The 17,945-nt window shown below is 39.3% G+C and overlaps 1 protein-coding gene across 1 annotated transcript in view; it reads right to left on the bottom strand.

Annotated features, from left to right (window-relative positions):
- The window catches only part of LOC121395647 (complement C1q tumor necrosis factor-related protein 3-like), a 47,393-nt gene extending 31,238 nt beyond the window's left edge, over nt 1–16,155 (bottom strand). The window contains exons 1-3 of the mRNA XM_041569700.1: nt 15,196–16,155; nt 8,805–8,910; nt 4,198–4,352 (exon numbers count right to left, since the gene is read on the bottom strand). Of these exons, the coding sequence (XP_041425634.1) occupies nt 4,198–4,352; nt 8,805–8,910; nt 15,196–15,477 (543 nt within the window). The 5' untranslated portion in view covers nt 15,478–16,155. The remainder of the gene's footprint in view (nt 1–4,197; nt 4,353–8,804; nt 8,911–15,195) is intronic.
- Nucleotides 16,156–17,945: the final 1,790 nt, after the last annotated feature.

Here is a 17,945-nt window from a genome sequence, read left to right as displayed (position 1 = left end):
TGGGCGTTTTGCGGATTTATTCATTTTGTTGACTGGAGATTTTCCAGCTCAGTAGGTGGGCAGATGAGTTCCACATTTATTGGAATCGCACACCCCCATTCATTATTATGGCATCACCTTCACCCGTAGGTATCCAGCAGTTCACAGCCCTAGCCTGGAAACCACCAGCTAAGGACAGGCCTGGTAATACGTCAAAAACAGGCGCCAGCGTCAAAAATGGGCGCCGGCGTCAAAAACGAGACGCCGGCGGCGTTTCGCGAATTTTTCGATGTTTCGCGCAAAATTCGCAAATTTTTCAGCGAAACGAAACGGCGCAAATTCTCCCATCACTACTGGGTACCAGTCTCCAAAATGATAGAAATGCAAAATAAGCTAATAAATACATCCACAGAAAGAGCAATAGGACATGTCAAACATTGAAATGAAGCATCTGGGGAACCATGTGACTCAGTAAGATGTCCATTTAACGTATAGTTTTTAAAGTATAGTAAAACTGTCTTCACCTATCTAAAGAAGACCTAAAACCTAAAAATAAATATGGCTAAAAATGCTATATTTTATATACTGAACTTATTGCACGAGGCTAAAGTTTGAGCTTGTCAATAGCAGCAATGATCCAGGACTTCAAACTTGTCACAGGGGGTCACCATCTTGGAAAGTGTCTGTGACACTCACATGCTCAGTGGGCTCTGATTGGCTGTTGAGAAGCTAAGCTTAGGGCTCGTCACTAATTATCCAGCAGAAAATGAGGTTTGTCTGTAATATAAGATGATGCTACAGGGCTGATTATTAAATTCTGATGCTAATTGCACTGGTTTCTGTGCTGCCCTGTAGTAATTATCTATATTAATTACTAATCAGCCTTATATTGTGACATTTCTATTCTATGTGTACTGTATATTGTGAGTGGGTCCCTAAGCTCAGTAAGTGACAGCAGCACAGAGCATGTGCAGTGAATCAGCAGAAAAGAAGTTGGGGAGCTACTGGGGCATCTTTGGAGACACAGATCTTTACTGCTAAAGGGCTGTGGTTGCCTTGGACTGGTACAGAAGCCCAAAACATCATGTGCAACATTTCTAGCTATTTCTTTAGTTAGACTTTAGTTCTCCTTTAAGACACAGTAGCTCACTTACAATTATTAGGTACATAAATGGGTGTCGATTTGCATCCATTAAAACACTGTACACATAGCATCTACTTGCACTTATCTATACATGAGCCATGCACCAATTTGCTGGTTTTGCCTACTCTAGGGGGGGAATTCACAAAAGTGTCGGTAAAATAAGTAAACCAGAAGTGGCGGTCGACAAATTTGTAAAATGTCGTATGAACGGCAAATTCACAAAGGCAGATGTTACCATCTCTGAATGTCTCGTAAGTCTGTCAATTTTCTAAAATGTCGTATATCTTTTCATCGTACAAACGACATTTACCAAGACTTTTCAAAAGACAATTTGACAGACATTTTCGTTTTGGAGAGCCTAAAGTGTCTGAAAAATTGTCGGTAAAAAAAATGAGTTTACAAGTAATTCTTAAAAATGTCGGGAAAAGTGGCGCCGAAAAAACCACGCCCACTTTTAACGACACTAATTCAAAAGTGTCGTACATGTCGGAAAATTGGCGGAGAAATGCTCTGTGAATTTGTCGGCTGTTGCTACGACACTTTCTACGACATTTTAAAGACATTTTTTCGTTCCCGACACTTTTGTGAATTCCCCCCTAGGTCTAGGATTGGACTGGGTTGTCCAGGTCCATCAGGGCTGCCACCTCAGGAGCCCCCACCACTGCAACCTTCCCCCTGCCGCTTGTACCTTCAACTTCTTTCTTTTGAGGCAGGTTGAGGCAGAGCACACAAAATTTCTAGCAGGGAACAGGTCTGGGTTGCGGGGTCCACAAGGACTAGGGACCAGGGCCGCCATTAGAAATCACGGGGCCCCGTACAACAAAATTTTCGGGGCCCCCTGGACCCCGCCCACCCCAGATCCCGCCCACTTTACCACCCAGACATCAGCACTAAAAAAGGTGACCCCCCACACACACACAAGTTATAAAAAGCTATTGATGGTCAGGGCCCCTTTTTATAAGTTAAAAAAACTGTGGCACCAGGGCCCCCAAAAAAGTTTTTTTTAAAAAAAAAAATTGGTGGTCAGGGCCCCCCTACAAGTTAAAATAAATAATTGGTGACCAGGGCCCCCCTATAAGTTAAAAAAATTGGTGCCAGGGCCCCCATAAAAGTTTTTTTAAAAAAAAACATTGGGCCCCCATAAAAGTAAAAAAAAAAAATTGGTGCTCCAGAGAATATTTTAAAAAAAACATTGGCGCCAGGGCCTCTCCTTACAAGTAAAAAAAATTGGGGCCCCAGAGAAAATTTAAAAAAAAACATTGGTGGCAGGGGCCTATAGAGTATTACAATAATACATTGGCAGGCAGGGGATTTGAACTCGTGGCTTCAGGACTTCAACTACACCTTCTTTCGTGACTTCGGGTCTTTTCGCCGCTTCAGGACTTTGGGTCTTTTCGCCAATTTCAGGACTTCAGCTATTCGGCTTTTCAGATGGAAGAGGTGGCGCGGCTTCACTGTGGTCAAGGGGGGCCCTGCTATTTCAAAAAGGGCAGCATAGCTGGGCTCCAGTGGGCATCCACACATAGGCAGGGTCAGACTGGCCCGGCGGGACACCATGAAAAAAACCTGGTGGGCCCAAACCCTCATGGGCCCCCGTCGGCCAGATCCCCTTCTCCCAATCCCAGTTTAAAAATAAAAATTTCCTGACGTGCGGCAACGTGCGCGCATGCACAGTGATGCGCGGTGTGCTGGGCAGCGATGTCAGCGTTTGTGTGCCCGATGGCCCTGCAATAGGTGAGGAGGGGTGGGGGGGCCCTGGACGGCAGTCCTGTTGGGCCCCGGGCCCATCAGTCCAACCCTGGGCACTGCAATAGGTGAGATGGGGAGGAAGGGTGGAGAGGGGGGGGCCTGGACGGCCGGCCGGGGGGCCCTGGATGGCAGTCCCGGTGGTCCCCCCAGTCCGGCCCTGTACATAGGGGCAAAAGGGGGGCACTTTCTCCCCCTGGATGCGCCTTGAGTGTGTGAGGCAGAGAGAGGAAGGAGGAGGGATGAGTGGGGGAGACCCTGGGATCCATTTTGGGACATTGGGAGAACAGACGCCCTGGCTGCTGCACTCTCTCCTAAGGAAGAAATACAGACTCGCCTCTTCTCACTGATTTAAGAGGCTGCAGTGACAGCTCCGTCCATGCTGCAAAAACTTGTTGCGTTGCAAACAACCCCCTCGCTCGATCCTTCCTCCTTAGCCCTCAGCCCCTCCCTCCTCAGCTCAGCCCCTCCCCTCTTAACCCTCCTCCGTGCTCTGTGTTCAGCTTGTGAGCTAGGGTTTTCGTGTCAGCCTTGAGCACGGAGGAGGGCTAAGAGGGGAGGGGCTGAGCTGAGGAGGGAGGATCGAGCGAGGAGGGAGTTTGCAACTCAACAAGTATTTGAAGCACGGACAGAGCTGTCACTGCAGCCTCGTAAATCAGTGAGTAGAGGCGAGTCTGCATTTCTTCCTTAGGAGAGAGAGCGCACGCAGCTGGAGCGTCTGTTCTCCCCCCCTGAAAATTTTTCAGTGGACGCTTCTGCGGGCCCCCCTTCAGGTCCGGGCCCGGTACAGTAGTACCCCCTGTGCCCCCCTGATGGCGGCCATGCTAGGGACCACAGGGTTTTTTTCCCACCCGCCCAATCCGACCCTGTCTAGGTCTTCACTTAAACCTTGCCCTGATCAGGTCATAAGTACAGGGTTCTCATGTACCCCATATTGAATACTCAGGCAAATTTCAGTTTCCTATGGTTAGACAGGGAAAGCATTGTATAAAGTATATGAGATAGAATTAATCTGGAGAAAAACAAAGGGGTTGGGACTAGTCGCCTCCTGTGAAAAGGCAGTGCAACTGGGAAAGAGAAGGATAAACACTCAAAAGTGAAATATTTCAATGTACCCTGATAGTGGTTGAGGTGCTATCAAAGAACATCCAGCTTGACGTTACACTGGGTGTCTCTGTCTCTTTCATGGATGTATAATGTTATGTGTTTCTTAAATTCATGATCTGGAAGTGTGTGCAATGAAATGTAACTTAACGATCCTGAACTAAAGACAGATAATGCATAATACAATATTTCTCTCAAGCAGCCAGTTGACTGTTGTCACTTACCTGAAGCTCTGGTGGGACTCCAGGATAACCTTTTTCTCCTTTTACACCAATATGGCCACGTTCACCCCTTGGTCCCATATCTCCTTTGTCCCCCTTTTCTCCCTTTGCCCCTTCCTGGCCTGTAGCTCCATTGTTTCCATTGTTCCCATGATTTCCTACAAGAGATCATTATTAATTACTTTTTGACTAATGATTCAACTATGATTAGAGTAACTGGACAATTGATGGTTGGGCTTTTTAAAAAATACGTATTTCTCTTCTAACAACACAAAATATCAGGGCCCATTTACCACTTCACCAGTCACAAGTTTATTGTACCCAGCCAAAAGGCTGGTCACCAAGTAGTTCAATTTTAAAGTTTGGATGTCCATTTAGACATCCATAAAAGCACAAAGTCCTACATTCTCACCTCCCCCTTGGCTGACAAAATGTCCAAAAACAAGCACAGATTCACGTTCATTGAATGAATGTACAGGTATGGAACCTGTTATCCAGAATGCTCGGGACCTGGGGTTTTCCGGATAATGGATCTTTCCGTAATGTGGGTCTTCGTGCCTTATGTCTACTAGAAATTAATTTAAACATTAAATAAACCCAATAGGCTGGTTTTGCTTCCAATAAGGATTGATTATATCTTAGTTGGGATCAAGTACAAGCTACTGTTTTATTATTACAGAGAAAAAGGAAATCATTTTTAAAAATCTGGATTATTTTGATAAAATGGAGTTTATGGGAGACAGACGTTCCGTAATTCTGAGCTTTCTGGATAGCGGGTTTCCGGATAAGGGATCCTATACCTGTACTAGTTTTTCTTCACTTTTCATGAGCATGAGAATACACATTAAGGCTTACATTGTATTTCTGATAGGGATGCACCGAATCCACTATTTTGGATTCGGCCGAACCCCCGAATCCTTCACGAAGTATTCGGCCGAATACCGAACCAAATCCGAATCCTAATTTGCATATGCAAATTAGGGGTTGGAAGGAAAACCATTTTTTACTTTCTTGTTTTGGGAGAAAAAGTCACGCGATTTCCCTCTCCTTCCCTAATTTGCATATGTAAATTAGGATTCGGTTCGGCCAGACAGAAGGATTCGGCCGAATCCAAATCCTGTTGAAAAAGGCCGAATCCTGACCGAATCCTGAACCGAATCCTGGATTCGGTGCATCCCTAATTTCTGATTGCCAGGGACACAGGGGCTGAGACTAAATGAATATGAATGCAATTTTGATCACAAGCATCGTTGACCAAATTGCCTGAATCTCATGGATTAACTCAAATCAAGTTTAATCCAGCTAGAGGTTGCTTGATCAGAAATGACTGGATGATTATAAAATGGTGTTGTTGAAAGACTAAGTTGTATTAAATGTCAATGGGAATGCTTGTTAATATTTGTGTGTATGAGCTTGTGTGTTATCATATTCAAATAGTGTTCTTGGAGGGCATCTCTAGAGTGGATAATCTAGGTATGGCTATGGCTATGTTATAAAATGCAGTTACTACTATTAAAAATACATATTCATAAGATTTTCATGAATTCTCCAGAGGAAAAACAGCAAAGGAGACAATATCTGCAGTATGTTTTATCCCTATTGATTTATAAAATTACCTAATCTGGTGCAAAATAGAAGACAAAAGAATAGCTATACCTCTCGGGGGAAACAAACAGGAATTTCATAAGAGAGAGAGAGAGAGATGTCTGATGGGGAGATGGTATATAGAGGCCATGCGACTAATGGGTGTTAATGAAAAGTGCCAAAAGCGGAGACGTGATTGAAGAGAGGGAGCCAAAAGCTTTATTCATTGTAAATGTTAAAAGGCCCTTAGGGATTGAGTGAGGGCATCTCCAGATACTTACTGTATAATTGACAATATGGAGATTAGTTGGGGAAGCTTAAATCAAAAGTGAACCACTTATTACAAGCAGATAATTTTGGATGTGTGGGTAAGCAACAAGCTTGCAGAACAAACTGACACAATGAAAGAAACATAATGATTGCTCTTTTAAATACAATCATAGGCCAAAATTGTGCTTTAACCCTTGCCAGTCTATTGACAGTTAATCACTTTACTACCCTTTTTTGGTAAATGAGCAAATACTGTATTGTGGAGGCACTGCCCGAGCCAAGTGCCCGAGCCAAGCAATGGTAACACCCCCTTAATAAAAACATAGATCCCCTGTGTATGCCTTGTCGCAAATAGACTAGTGTCATAGATCCCGTGGCAGTTAATTTCATTAATGCCAAAAGCGTCTTTAATTAGCAGAATGCTTTGCTGCTACAGCTTCTTACACTTTTCCAATGTGTGGTCATTGGGTTATGTGTTGATTAGTAGGGTCAATTGGGAACATGCCTGTAGACAGTTAGTGGGTAGTTTATCCTGCCCCGTGGCCTGACCTCACAGGACGGGCAATGCTAGACTTTAAACAGTTGCACAGTGTCTTTGCCAAGTTCTGAATCTGAAAGCAGAGTCAATAAGGCTGGTCATTCATAGACAAATAAATCTGCTCCTCCTGATGGACTCGACAGATGATTAGCCCATGTATTCAGCCCTCGGGAGGGCTTCCTTGACTGATATCTAGCTGGAGACTGGGTAGAAATCTATCAGGTAGGTTTCAAAATTCCACCAGACACAGACAACAACAGTGTGTTGATGGGTCCTTGTCTGCTGGGTATCCACAGTGTGACACTGAACATGTGTAGCTGAAGTTTGATCTGGGCATGGCTTCAACTGCACATGCTCCGCGTGACTTGTGAGAGAAGATTGAGCGGCTCAAGATGGTGCCTTTCAATGCTTCTGCAATACTAGGGCTAGACTAAGAGCTTGATTGAAGGACTACATGATGATTCTGCAAACACAAGCTAAAAGAAAAATCAATGAACAAAAAAGTATTTTCTCTCCTTAGCTAAGATTGTTTAGCTAAACAGTAATGCCTTCTGTTAAAAAAAACTCATACTGCAGAAACTGTGGTTTAAAAATATGAAATTAGTGGCACATATTGGAATTTTCCAATATGTCTAAGATTTAGTGGCAAGAGAAGATTCAGTGGCTCTTCAACCCCTCTGCAATGTGGTTTGGGTAGGGGGGCCCTCGGGAAATTACATTTTATGTGAATCTTTCACTTTATGTGAAGCCCAAAGACACCCTAGACATTCTTCAGACAAGAGATGAATATACTGCAGGCTCATACTGAATGCATTTATTAAACCAAAGTCCCCAATACATTAAATGATGGTGTGTCCATCGGATAAAATGCTTTTCCTGCATTTTCCAAAAAGTGTAAGAGAGAAACCATGAGGAAATTCATACAATTCACAGGAAAATCACAATCTCAAGGAGAAACACTTTTTCATAAAATATCTTAAAGGGATACTGTCATGGAGAAACATGTTTTTTTCCAAAACGCATCAGTTAATAGTGCTGCTCCAGTAGAATTCTGCACTGGAATCAATTTCTCAAAAGAGCAAACAGATTTTTTTATATTCAATTTCAAAAACTGACATGGGGCTAGACATATTGTCAGTTTCCCAGCTGCCCCAGTCATGTGACTTGTGCCTGCACTTTAGGATGGAACTAGTTTCTGGCAGGCTGTTATTTCTCCTACTTAATGTAACTGAATGTGTCTCAGTGGGACTGGGCTTTTACTATTAAGTGCTGTTCTTAGATCTACCAGGCAGCTGTTATCTTGTGTTAGGGAGCTGCTATCTGGTTACCTTCCCATTGTTCTGTTGTTAGGCTGCTGGGGGGGGGAGGGGTTGATATCACTCCAACTTGCAGTACAGCAGTAAAGAGTGACTGAAGTTTATCAGAGCACAAGTCACATGACTGGGGGCAGCCGGGAAATTGACAAAATGTCTAGCCCCATGTCAGATTTCAAAATTGAATATAACAAAATCTGTTTGCCCTGAATGGATTTCAGTGCAGAATTCTGCTGGAGTAGCACTATTAACTGATGCGTTTTGAAAAAAACATGTTTTCCCATGACAGGATCCCTTTAATCTCCGTACATCTGTCCATTAGCCTTACTTTGCCAGTAGTCAGATCACATAATTCCATATTTTAAAACCACAATTTTTGCAGTATGAGATTTTTTTTCTATTACTAACAGGAGGGATTACTGCTAAACAATCTTAGCTAAGGAGGGAAAATACATTTTTGTTATCATTGATTTTGCTTTTAGCTTGTGTTTGCACTATCCTCATGTAGCCCTTTAGTAGAGCCTTTAGTCCAGAAAAAAAGAATAAATAAAACACCAACTTTTATCCAGAAAGAACGTTAGTAAGAATTTAGTACAACTACCACATTACATAGAAATGTTTCTGCTGCCTGCTGTTCATTCTTAATGAACAGAATAGCAAATGGTACTGAGCTGAAAATACCTCTAGGGACAGAATTCATTTGGAAGATGAAAATATGCACCGGCCTCTCCCATTCTTCTGGAACCCTCATTAGAATCTACTTCCTCCATAGTTATACCAATGCATGAACCTGCTTCGCTGATGGGTTGGAGATAGTAGAATATTTCCTAAGAATGTGACTGCAATCCATAGTAGTTGCACAACTGAGTCTGAAATCAGTAGAAGTAACATATTATTAAAAATACCTGGTATACCAGGAGGTCCAGGTAAGCCAGGAGATCCAGGAACTGGTTGTTGATATCGATATCCAAATTCACCTCTGCAGCAGTTACATTCAGGCTGTTGTGGTGTCTAAAAAAACATGGAAAGACATTACCTTCTTTGGTTTTGTGTACACAACTCTACAATATCAGTGGTTTTAACCTGTAATAGGCCCAGCCGATACATTACTAACTCTCAAACCTGTGGTTGGTCTGTTTGATGCCAACATATTTTCAAGTCAGACTAAATACAGTATATAATATTAAATGTTTAGGCCATACAAAGAAGTATTTGCAAATGTCTCTTGACCTGCAGTTTATAGAAAACTGCTGAGGGCCTCTACAGGCATCAAGGCTTCCAGATATACCACCCAAGTTAACTATTTAAGCGTCAATAAAAAAAATAAAGTGAAAGGTTGCATTAAAAGCACAACTTTACACAAATCTTGGTTCATACAGTTTTGATTGGATCATTTTAATATGAAAGGGGGTTACAAATGAAATTGCTATAACTCATTGTTCAATGGTAGACATGACAGATCTTTCGTTTGATGTTACAGTTGCCATTTATTAACATGCTACCTTTGTCATAAAAGTCTTCCCTTTACTCAGCACCTGGATATACTCATGACAGAGATAACACTATCAAGATGATTTCTGGGTAAGCAATGGTTGGTTGCCTCCAAAATAGCTTGGTTTTTCCTGAATAGGACACCTTACCAAGTTCTTAAATGATAAAGTATACAAAGCTAGACTCTGTAGAACACACAGGCCTGCTCTGTTGGATACCTTGCTCTTTGGAACCTCCTGCATTTAAGTCTCTGCTTCAGCCCAGCACCTTCAGAGGTTAGGAGAAGTCAAATATGCTGAGCCCTCCTTTTATAAAATGTAGATGGGACATGATGGTGAATTATGAATGTTATAAGTACAAAATTAGGATGTTATCACTAGCTGTGGATGTCTAAGGGCTTCCATTAATCCAAGAGGAACATTACCTACTTGCAATAGGTTCCACCCTTGTCTCACCAGAAAAACATTTGAAATAACCACATACTTGCTTTTCATTACATTCTATCAGTCTATATTCTTCACGATCATCTCAGTGGCAGAATTGGCAATGGCATCTCTCACTAAGCTAATTACACTGATGTCTACTTGCACTTTTCCAAACATAAACCTTTTTTTGCTCTAAAATGATGGTAGCCCTCCATAAACATTTGCTAGATCCACTCACTGAATGCCTATCTGAGACTTAAGTTGACACATTATAGGAACCCATAGGGTGCCTGCAAAATAAAAAACCTGTTGTGACTTGAGCATCACCTAATACATCTAATAAATACCCAATTTAATTGATCATGACATGGTCTCTCTATGCATGGCTGCACTTTTATAATGCAGTTAATTAGACTGTCAGCGGTCTTAATTGTGTCAAGGTACAAGTAAAATTGTGATCTTGTGCTGAGTTCAAGACTTTGATGTTCCAGATATACAAGTTTGACTCAAGTGGATATGTTGTTCGATAAGGACATTAATTATATTGGCTTTCTATTGGGATTTGGGTATAATCACGTCAGCAGGGGCAAAATTTTCTAAAGCAGTAACTTTTCTATGTTAAGGTGACCATAGACGCACAGATAACATTGTATGAAACGAATTTTCATACGATATTCGATGTGTGTATGGTGGGAAAAGAGCCGACCAATACCGGCAGAAGACTTGGATGACGGTCGGCTCGTCAATCGGGCTGGACGGAAACTTTTGATCGGGTGCCCTTGAAGGAACCCAAACATCATACATTGTTAGTGCTGAATTGTCAGATACAGGTAGAATTCTATTGTTTGTACCTGTATATCTGACCATTCAGCTCTACCTGTGTTGAAAACCCGTGTTGAAACGAACGATCTTTCTTGGAAACATCTTTTCCAAGAAAGATCGTAATTGTTACGTCTATGGCCACCTTAAAAATTATTCAAAATTAACTAATCAGTTAATTATGTCCCCATTACCATTAAGCCAAATGATGTGAAATGTATTGCCAACGTCATAACTGACCTTTATGAGTCAAGAGACAGTGAAAGATAAACAATTTAGAGGCATTCTTCATGAAAGAAAGTGCCCTGTGTCTAATGAGCTCCTTCCTCTTTGTGCTGCTTGTTCTCTCAGCCATTACTGAGGAGATCTTTAAGTATAGGAATAAACTGAATTGCAAAATAGTGTGTCCAATGAAATATTGACAGAAAAGAAAACCTCACAAGACGCCAATTTCAAAGTATGAATAGAGACATATAAATATTGTTTGTGAAACTCTGACTGTCATAGTAAAGGGCTATACAAGGAAGTTAATAAGCATGTAGTATGGAATTTATTGGAACTATATTGAGATACAGTATATTCTAGTGGTACTAGTTCTTGCAGTACTGGATTAGCATGTGGTAACTTTATACTATATGCTAGGGAACAGAATGCATATAATACATATGGACGGCTAGTACAAGGGCTTAGTAACCCCTGATTGTTACTTTTATTAATATCAGACTACAGGCTGTCTGATATCATTCAGTAATGAATGTTCATTGATATTTATTCTTGTGACTGCATATGTGTAAGTATGTGCCCTGCATAATTTCTCAGCCTACGCATAGTTTACAGCCTTTGTTATAAAATTGGGGGATTAGTAATATTCCTCCATATGCAAAAATTCAGTCTTCTTGTATTAACTGTTATGTGTGTTAAAGACCAGTCACCTTGTATAAATGCTTATGAAAGGCAAGGTGAGTGTCATTTCAGGTGCAGCAAAAGGCTCCCTTGACTGGCTACTGTGGGGGCTACTATGCAGAATGGACTTTCAATAGTCCTTGGAAGTAAAATCTAGAGAAGAAATGAGCTTTACTGAAGAGACAGATGGTAGATGGTTATTTTCTCTAGTTATGGTGCTGTGTATGTGGATTTTAAATAGTCCTAGGTAGTAAGGTCTAGAGCAGCCATGAGCTCTATTTCAAAACGTAGATGGTAAGAGGCTCTTTTCTCTTGTTAGGGTGCTGTGTTTGTGGATTTTAAATAGTCCTGGTAGTAAGTTCTAGAGCAGCCATGAGTTCCATTGAATAAGTATATGGTTGGAGGCTATTTTCTCTAGGTATGGTGCTGGGTTTGTCTCTAGAGCCACCATGAGCTCCACTGAAGACGCAGATGTTAGATGGCTCTTTCCTCTAGTTACAGTGCTGAGTATTTGGATTTTAGATAGTACTAGGTAGGAAGGTCTAGAGTAGCCATGAGCACCATTGAATAAGTATATGGAAGGATGGTCTTTTCTCTAGTTATGGTGCTGTTTTGTGGATTTTAAATAGTCCTAGGAAGTAAGGCCTAGAGCAGTCATGAGCTCCATTGAATAAGTATATGGAAGGAGGCTCTTTTCTCTAGGTATGGTGCTGTGTTTGTGGATTTTAAATAGTCCTAGGTAGTAAGATCTAGAGCAGCCATGAGCTCCATCGAAGAAGTAGATGGTAAGAGGCTCTTTTCTCTAATTAGGGTGCTGAGTTTGTGGATTTTAGTGCTTCTAGAGCCACCATGAGCTCCACTGAAGAGGCAGATGTTAGATGACTCTTTCCTCTAGTTACGGTGCTTTTTCTAATTAGGGTGCTGAGATTGTTTAGAAAAAGGTGTTGCTGAAGAAGAGCTCTCTGCCAGTGCTCTTCTCTGGTTAAGGTTCTCAAGGGCAGCTTGATGTAGTTGGTATGGGTTCATTAATCTTTGGTGGGCAACCTATTAATGAAAACATGTGAATGTCTCCTCCCTTCCCCCAATGTAACTGTACACTGTACTCTAAAAGTTCTACTCTGCAACAGACCCAAGTTTCATTGATTTACAAAAGTATTACTTCATAGTGTGAACCTTGAAGACTAATCTTCAGATGCTGTATCTTCCAAAATTATACATTACATAACACATACAGTAATTCAAAGACTAACCTCAAATAAGCATATCCTATGTAGCTTGCTGTTTTGAAAACATTTCCTATTTAACAAAAAAGCAGAATGACTTCATTGTTTTACCTTTTGATTAAAAGCACATGTAATTGCGAATTTGATTTCTGGCAAGGCACTGTGCGTGCTGCCTCCAAAAGACAATAGTTTAATTTTTTCCTGGAGTGATTCTGTAATGAATATTGCTTAAATCAACTTGCACATTGCTGTTTTTAATTGAAATTTTACTTCCCCAGTTGCAAGATAAATTACACTTTATTATATTTAATTATTACCTGTTGCAGGATGTCTGCCTCACTAATCAATGTTTATCCATAACTCATGGGTTCTAATCTACTGTATAAATAAGTAGACTTCAAGTTCTGAGAACACGATGTCAATGAGTGTGTGTGCCTGGCTGCTATTGTAAGTGGGTTTGTATTGATCAGATGGTAGATTAGATGAGACTTCAATTTCATATAGTTATGACTGTTATTGATAGTGCCCTGTACTTTATTGTAGTTTTTACCCAAAAATTCAGGTTTTAAAGAGTTCAAGTAAGTCAATAACTCTTCTGTGTTTAAGCTGGTGGATGTCAGAGATAACTTGACTTTAATCTCTTCAATTCCTGCACATCTAGGACTGTTTAAAGAACCCCTGGCAGTCCAGAAATAAGCTTTTGTGATGGAACTCTGCTGATAAAGAAGCAGATGTATGACATAGCATTAACTCTATATACTATTTTTGAATAAAAATAAGAACAATGTTGACCAGGCCTTCTATAAAACAAACAGGTTTGCAGGACTTTATAGAGTTAGATGTCACTTTTTATGCACATGGCTAACCAACCTAAACAGAGAACGACTGTTGTGGTCAACATCTCTCCATCCATATGATTTTTTAAAGAGACAGTACATGATACATTTCGAAATTCAAATTTTTTAAATTATTTTGGACTATTCCCTAGTCGAAGTAAATAAAAATTAAAAATTTTTTAATTCAAATTTTCACTTCGACCTATGATAAATCTGCCCCTTAATGTACATGAAGAATTAATTTTTCATGTCAGTATCACTTTAATAATGCATTTTTTTCTGAATTACCATAGAGCTTTTCCACAGCTACATTCTTTAGAAAAAAAAAACCTCTGATTTCATTTTAACTGTTGACTATGACAGGAATGTCAGTGAGAAACGCAAATCAGTTGGGAATTGATAAGCCGCCAGAGGGCTCGGAGTTTGACATGCTGAGGATATGGGAATATGTCTGGAGTTAAAGAAATGCCAAAGCAGTTGATATTTATATCTACTGTCCATCGTTCAATCTATCTGTAAAATAATATCTATGTATTCCTTGCATCAGCTCTTATCTTGGATTAGATGTCATTGATAATGGCACTGCAATTTTTGATACACAGTAACAATGGGAATAAACTAGTGATGGGCGAAAATTCTCGGCGAATTTCTGCTTTCGCTGCCGGTGAATAAATTTAGGAAACTCCTGGAAAAATTCGGAGGCAGTCAAAAAATGTTGGACTCGCGTTGGAAAAGTCGATTGCGTGTCAACACTATTCGGATGCCCATTGATTTTAACGTCGGTGTCAAAATGCGGAAGCGAAACGGGAGAAATTCACCCATCACTAGAATTAACTTGTGTAATTATTCACTGTCATTTGTCCTTGAGAATGAAACAAATATGGATTAAAATGTCAGGGCAGGACACCTTGCTGTATATACTGTATGTATATCTAGAGATAAAGAGAGGAAGACTAATAAGAAAGAAAGATAGAGAAGCGAGAAATACCCCAAACCTATATATCTACATTTCCAAACATAATATGTCATGGGCTACACAAACATAACCTACTTGGAATACAGTCTATCATCATTCATGAACTGTAAAACTCTATCTATCTTACACATTCTGTAATTACTTATCCAGCTCCAGGAGACACAGCATTCTATACCTAAGTGACCTTCTTTACTTCAAGATAGTTTTTAATAATTTACCAGGTGCGTGCCCTTGAGGTAGGTCACAGCATGTGTATATATACAGGATATATATATATCTAGTTACAGAAAACAACTTTAGCTAGAAGAACAGAAGTAACTGTTATTATAGCAGCCTTTTTTATAAGGTCAGCAGCTCAATATACTCTACCAGGAGCGCATGGGCTATAGCACAAGATCTAATTAATTATATAAAGGAAAATGAATTCCAGCTTTAAACTTTTTATAGCAGAAAAAATGTTAATAATTGACATTAACAGCTAAGAACATTAGACCTGCATCATGCTGAACAGAGTACAAGGAAACCATAACTTGATTGAGGTGGTACATGTCTGTAGAACTGTTCCTAAGCTCATTTTAATCCATTTCATAGAATATTACACTGAAAATATGAATTCAGAGTACCTGGACTCTGTGTGAAGGCTGCTCTAGATCATCTACCTCGTGTCTCATCAACACTGTGTCTGCTGACGAATTATTGGCAAAAGCCTCAACAAGTTGGTCCAGTTGTCCTACCACTTCCCTGCTGGGAGCATTATTGCTCTTCCGTTGGTGACGACTTTCAACTACTCTGGCCTCCGGTTTATTAAATCTTCTCCTCACCTCCATGTGCTCATCTTGACAAAGGCAAAATGGGAGAGTAAGAAGGGCCAGCAGCCACCAGATGCCGAGACGTGTGGAAGCCATGCAGATGTTAAGCAAAATCCTCGCACGGAGATGTTGACTGCTCGCTGTGTTTTTTCCAGAATGGTTTTGTTCTGATTTTTATACCAGCGAAGCCAGCTGGAACAGCAAGTGAAAACTCTTAATGCAAAATTAGCCATGTCTGAGGGAAAGTATTAGTCATTTCTTTACTATTACCAGTAAAATTGATTTCTACGCTTCTATGGGCTACACACTTGTAAGACTGAGATGCTTCTCTCTCTGTAGGGATTTTACAAACATGACACCTCTCCCTCTGACATATTTTTGTCAGCGTGTGAAAAAAGAAACCATGGGAAATCATGAACATGTGTCCAAGAAAACTCTGCCCATTATTAAGAACACAAATGGTACAGCTCAGTCACATTGCCTTAGAACCAGCCACCTTATATTCTTGCCAACAAACTTTAGTTCATCCGTGCAAGAACACATTCTAACAATAATAATGTCATAAAACTACAGAGAGTTTTCGAAATGTTTAATATATACAGCTATTTGGAGTTTGTTTTTGTTTTTTAATTAATTAACACAATTACGGTATTGTACTATTGTTCATATACCAAGTATTGTAGACCTGAATATAAATTGTGACCTTTTATACACAGATAATACAGTATTCTACAGTCTAACATTAAGGGGCATATTTATCAAGGGTCTAAGTAAATATTTGAATTTTTGAATAAAACATTTTTATGGCCAAAACTGTCAAATTCGACTAGGGCATTGTTAAAATGCAATTAGATTTTTCAAAAAGAATTCTAATCTGATTTTTGAAATTGGCCCTTTAAGAATTCAAATTGACTATTCACCTTAAACCTGCCAAATTGCTGTTTTAGCCTATGGGGGATGACCTGGGATTAATTTGGAGTTATTTGCAGCTTTCCTGAAAATCAAGGTTCTTGGAGAAAAAAATGGAATCGAATTTGATTTTAATTTTATTCAAATTCGATTTGAATTTGATTCGAATTCAATTCAAGTTTGCCATTCGATTCCATTCACCTGATTTTTAAAAATTAGATTTTTTTTTTTTTTTTAAATTTCATTTATAATTTCATTGTTAATTAGAATTTTGAATCCATGGGAGTTTATGGGAGTTTTTCCCATGAACTCTCAATTCGACCCTTGATATATATGCCCCTGATTGTTTCAGTCTGGAACATTGATATCTAAATATAAACCCTGTTAAAAACCTCAAGGAATTCAGAAATGGGTCATTAAACGAGATAATGAACATGAATATTCTGTGGATATTGTGATTTTATCATTGTTGGTAATATTTCAATGTTGGATCATAACAAAAACAAAAGTGAGAAGTTAAAAACAACCCTTTCCTCTATATATAGTCGTTTTTTCCTTAAAATCTTTCAACTCCATTTATTGCAGATGCATCCACAACAATGTTTCTAATACTTAATAATAAAGTTAATTTAAAAAATGTAGTCATCATGTAAATCCTATCCTATAAATCCCTTTTAGAGTGCATTTTATACATTTTTTAATTTGTTTTTTTGTCACAATTGGAATTACATTTTTATGCAAAAATACTAAAAATCATTTTTTTTGTTCAAAACAAATGTTAAAAATACACCTCCCATTGATTTGTTTTTTTTGTCACAATTGGAATTACATTTTTATGCAAAAATGCTAAAAATCACTTTTTTTGTTCAAAACAAATGTTAAAAATACACCTCCCATTGACTTGCATAGAACCTCAAATTTTTGCGACCTAATATTTCAATTCAGATTTCCGAGACTGTTCTTGAAAATTCTGTATCATAAGACTCGAAATATGTGATCTGAAATGTTTATTTATAAAAAAAATTGACAACAAACTGATTTTTAAATCAGATTTTTTTTTTGGAAATGTATTCTTGATCACTAGCATGTATTTTTTTCAACAATGGATTGGTCCATTTCTTCTGTTAAAAAGGTAAAAAATATAATAACTGGAATGTTCAAAATACACATCTCATTGACCTCTACAGACAGTCGTCATGTTTTAGTTGCAAAATATGTTCAATTTTCAACTATTTTTTTAAATTCATAAACCCTGAAAATGGACAGTCAGAAAACTAAACAAATTTCATTGTTATTGCTGTTTTTTTTTTAATTGAGCAAAAAATGCTCCTTAGTGTTTTGTTCCACCAAAACCCATTTTCTCTGAGTTTTATGCAAATCAAATTTTGTGGGTATCAAAGAGAGATTGATTTATGTTTCAGGAAGCCCTGCAATAAATCAAGGTCAAGAAACAGACTTCCAGTGCAGAATGCAACTACCCGGTTGGAGTATTTTTACAAAGAAGCATTGGACAGGAGCCTGTTAGGAACAAATTAGTTTAGACGTGACTGTGACTGAGGACTGCCAAAGGAAGAGGCAGTAGTAAGTAAAACAACATTTAATTATTTATAGACTCAGAACTTTAAATGAATATAAATGACACATTGGCTGCACAA

The sequence above is a fragment of the Xenopus laevis genome, chromosome 1L (assembly GCF_017654675.1).
Source record: "Xenopus laevis strain J_2021 chromosome 1L, Xenopus_laevis_v10.1, whole genome shotgun sequence".
NCBI classification, from domain to species: domain Eukaryota; kingdom Metazoa; phylum Chordata; class Amphibia; order Anura; family Pipidae; genus Xenopus; species Xenopus laevis.
Note: the sequence above shows the minus strand (reverse complement) of the source record. Positions and strands in the feature narration are given on the sequence as shown.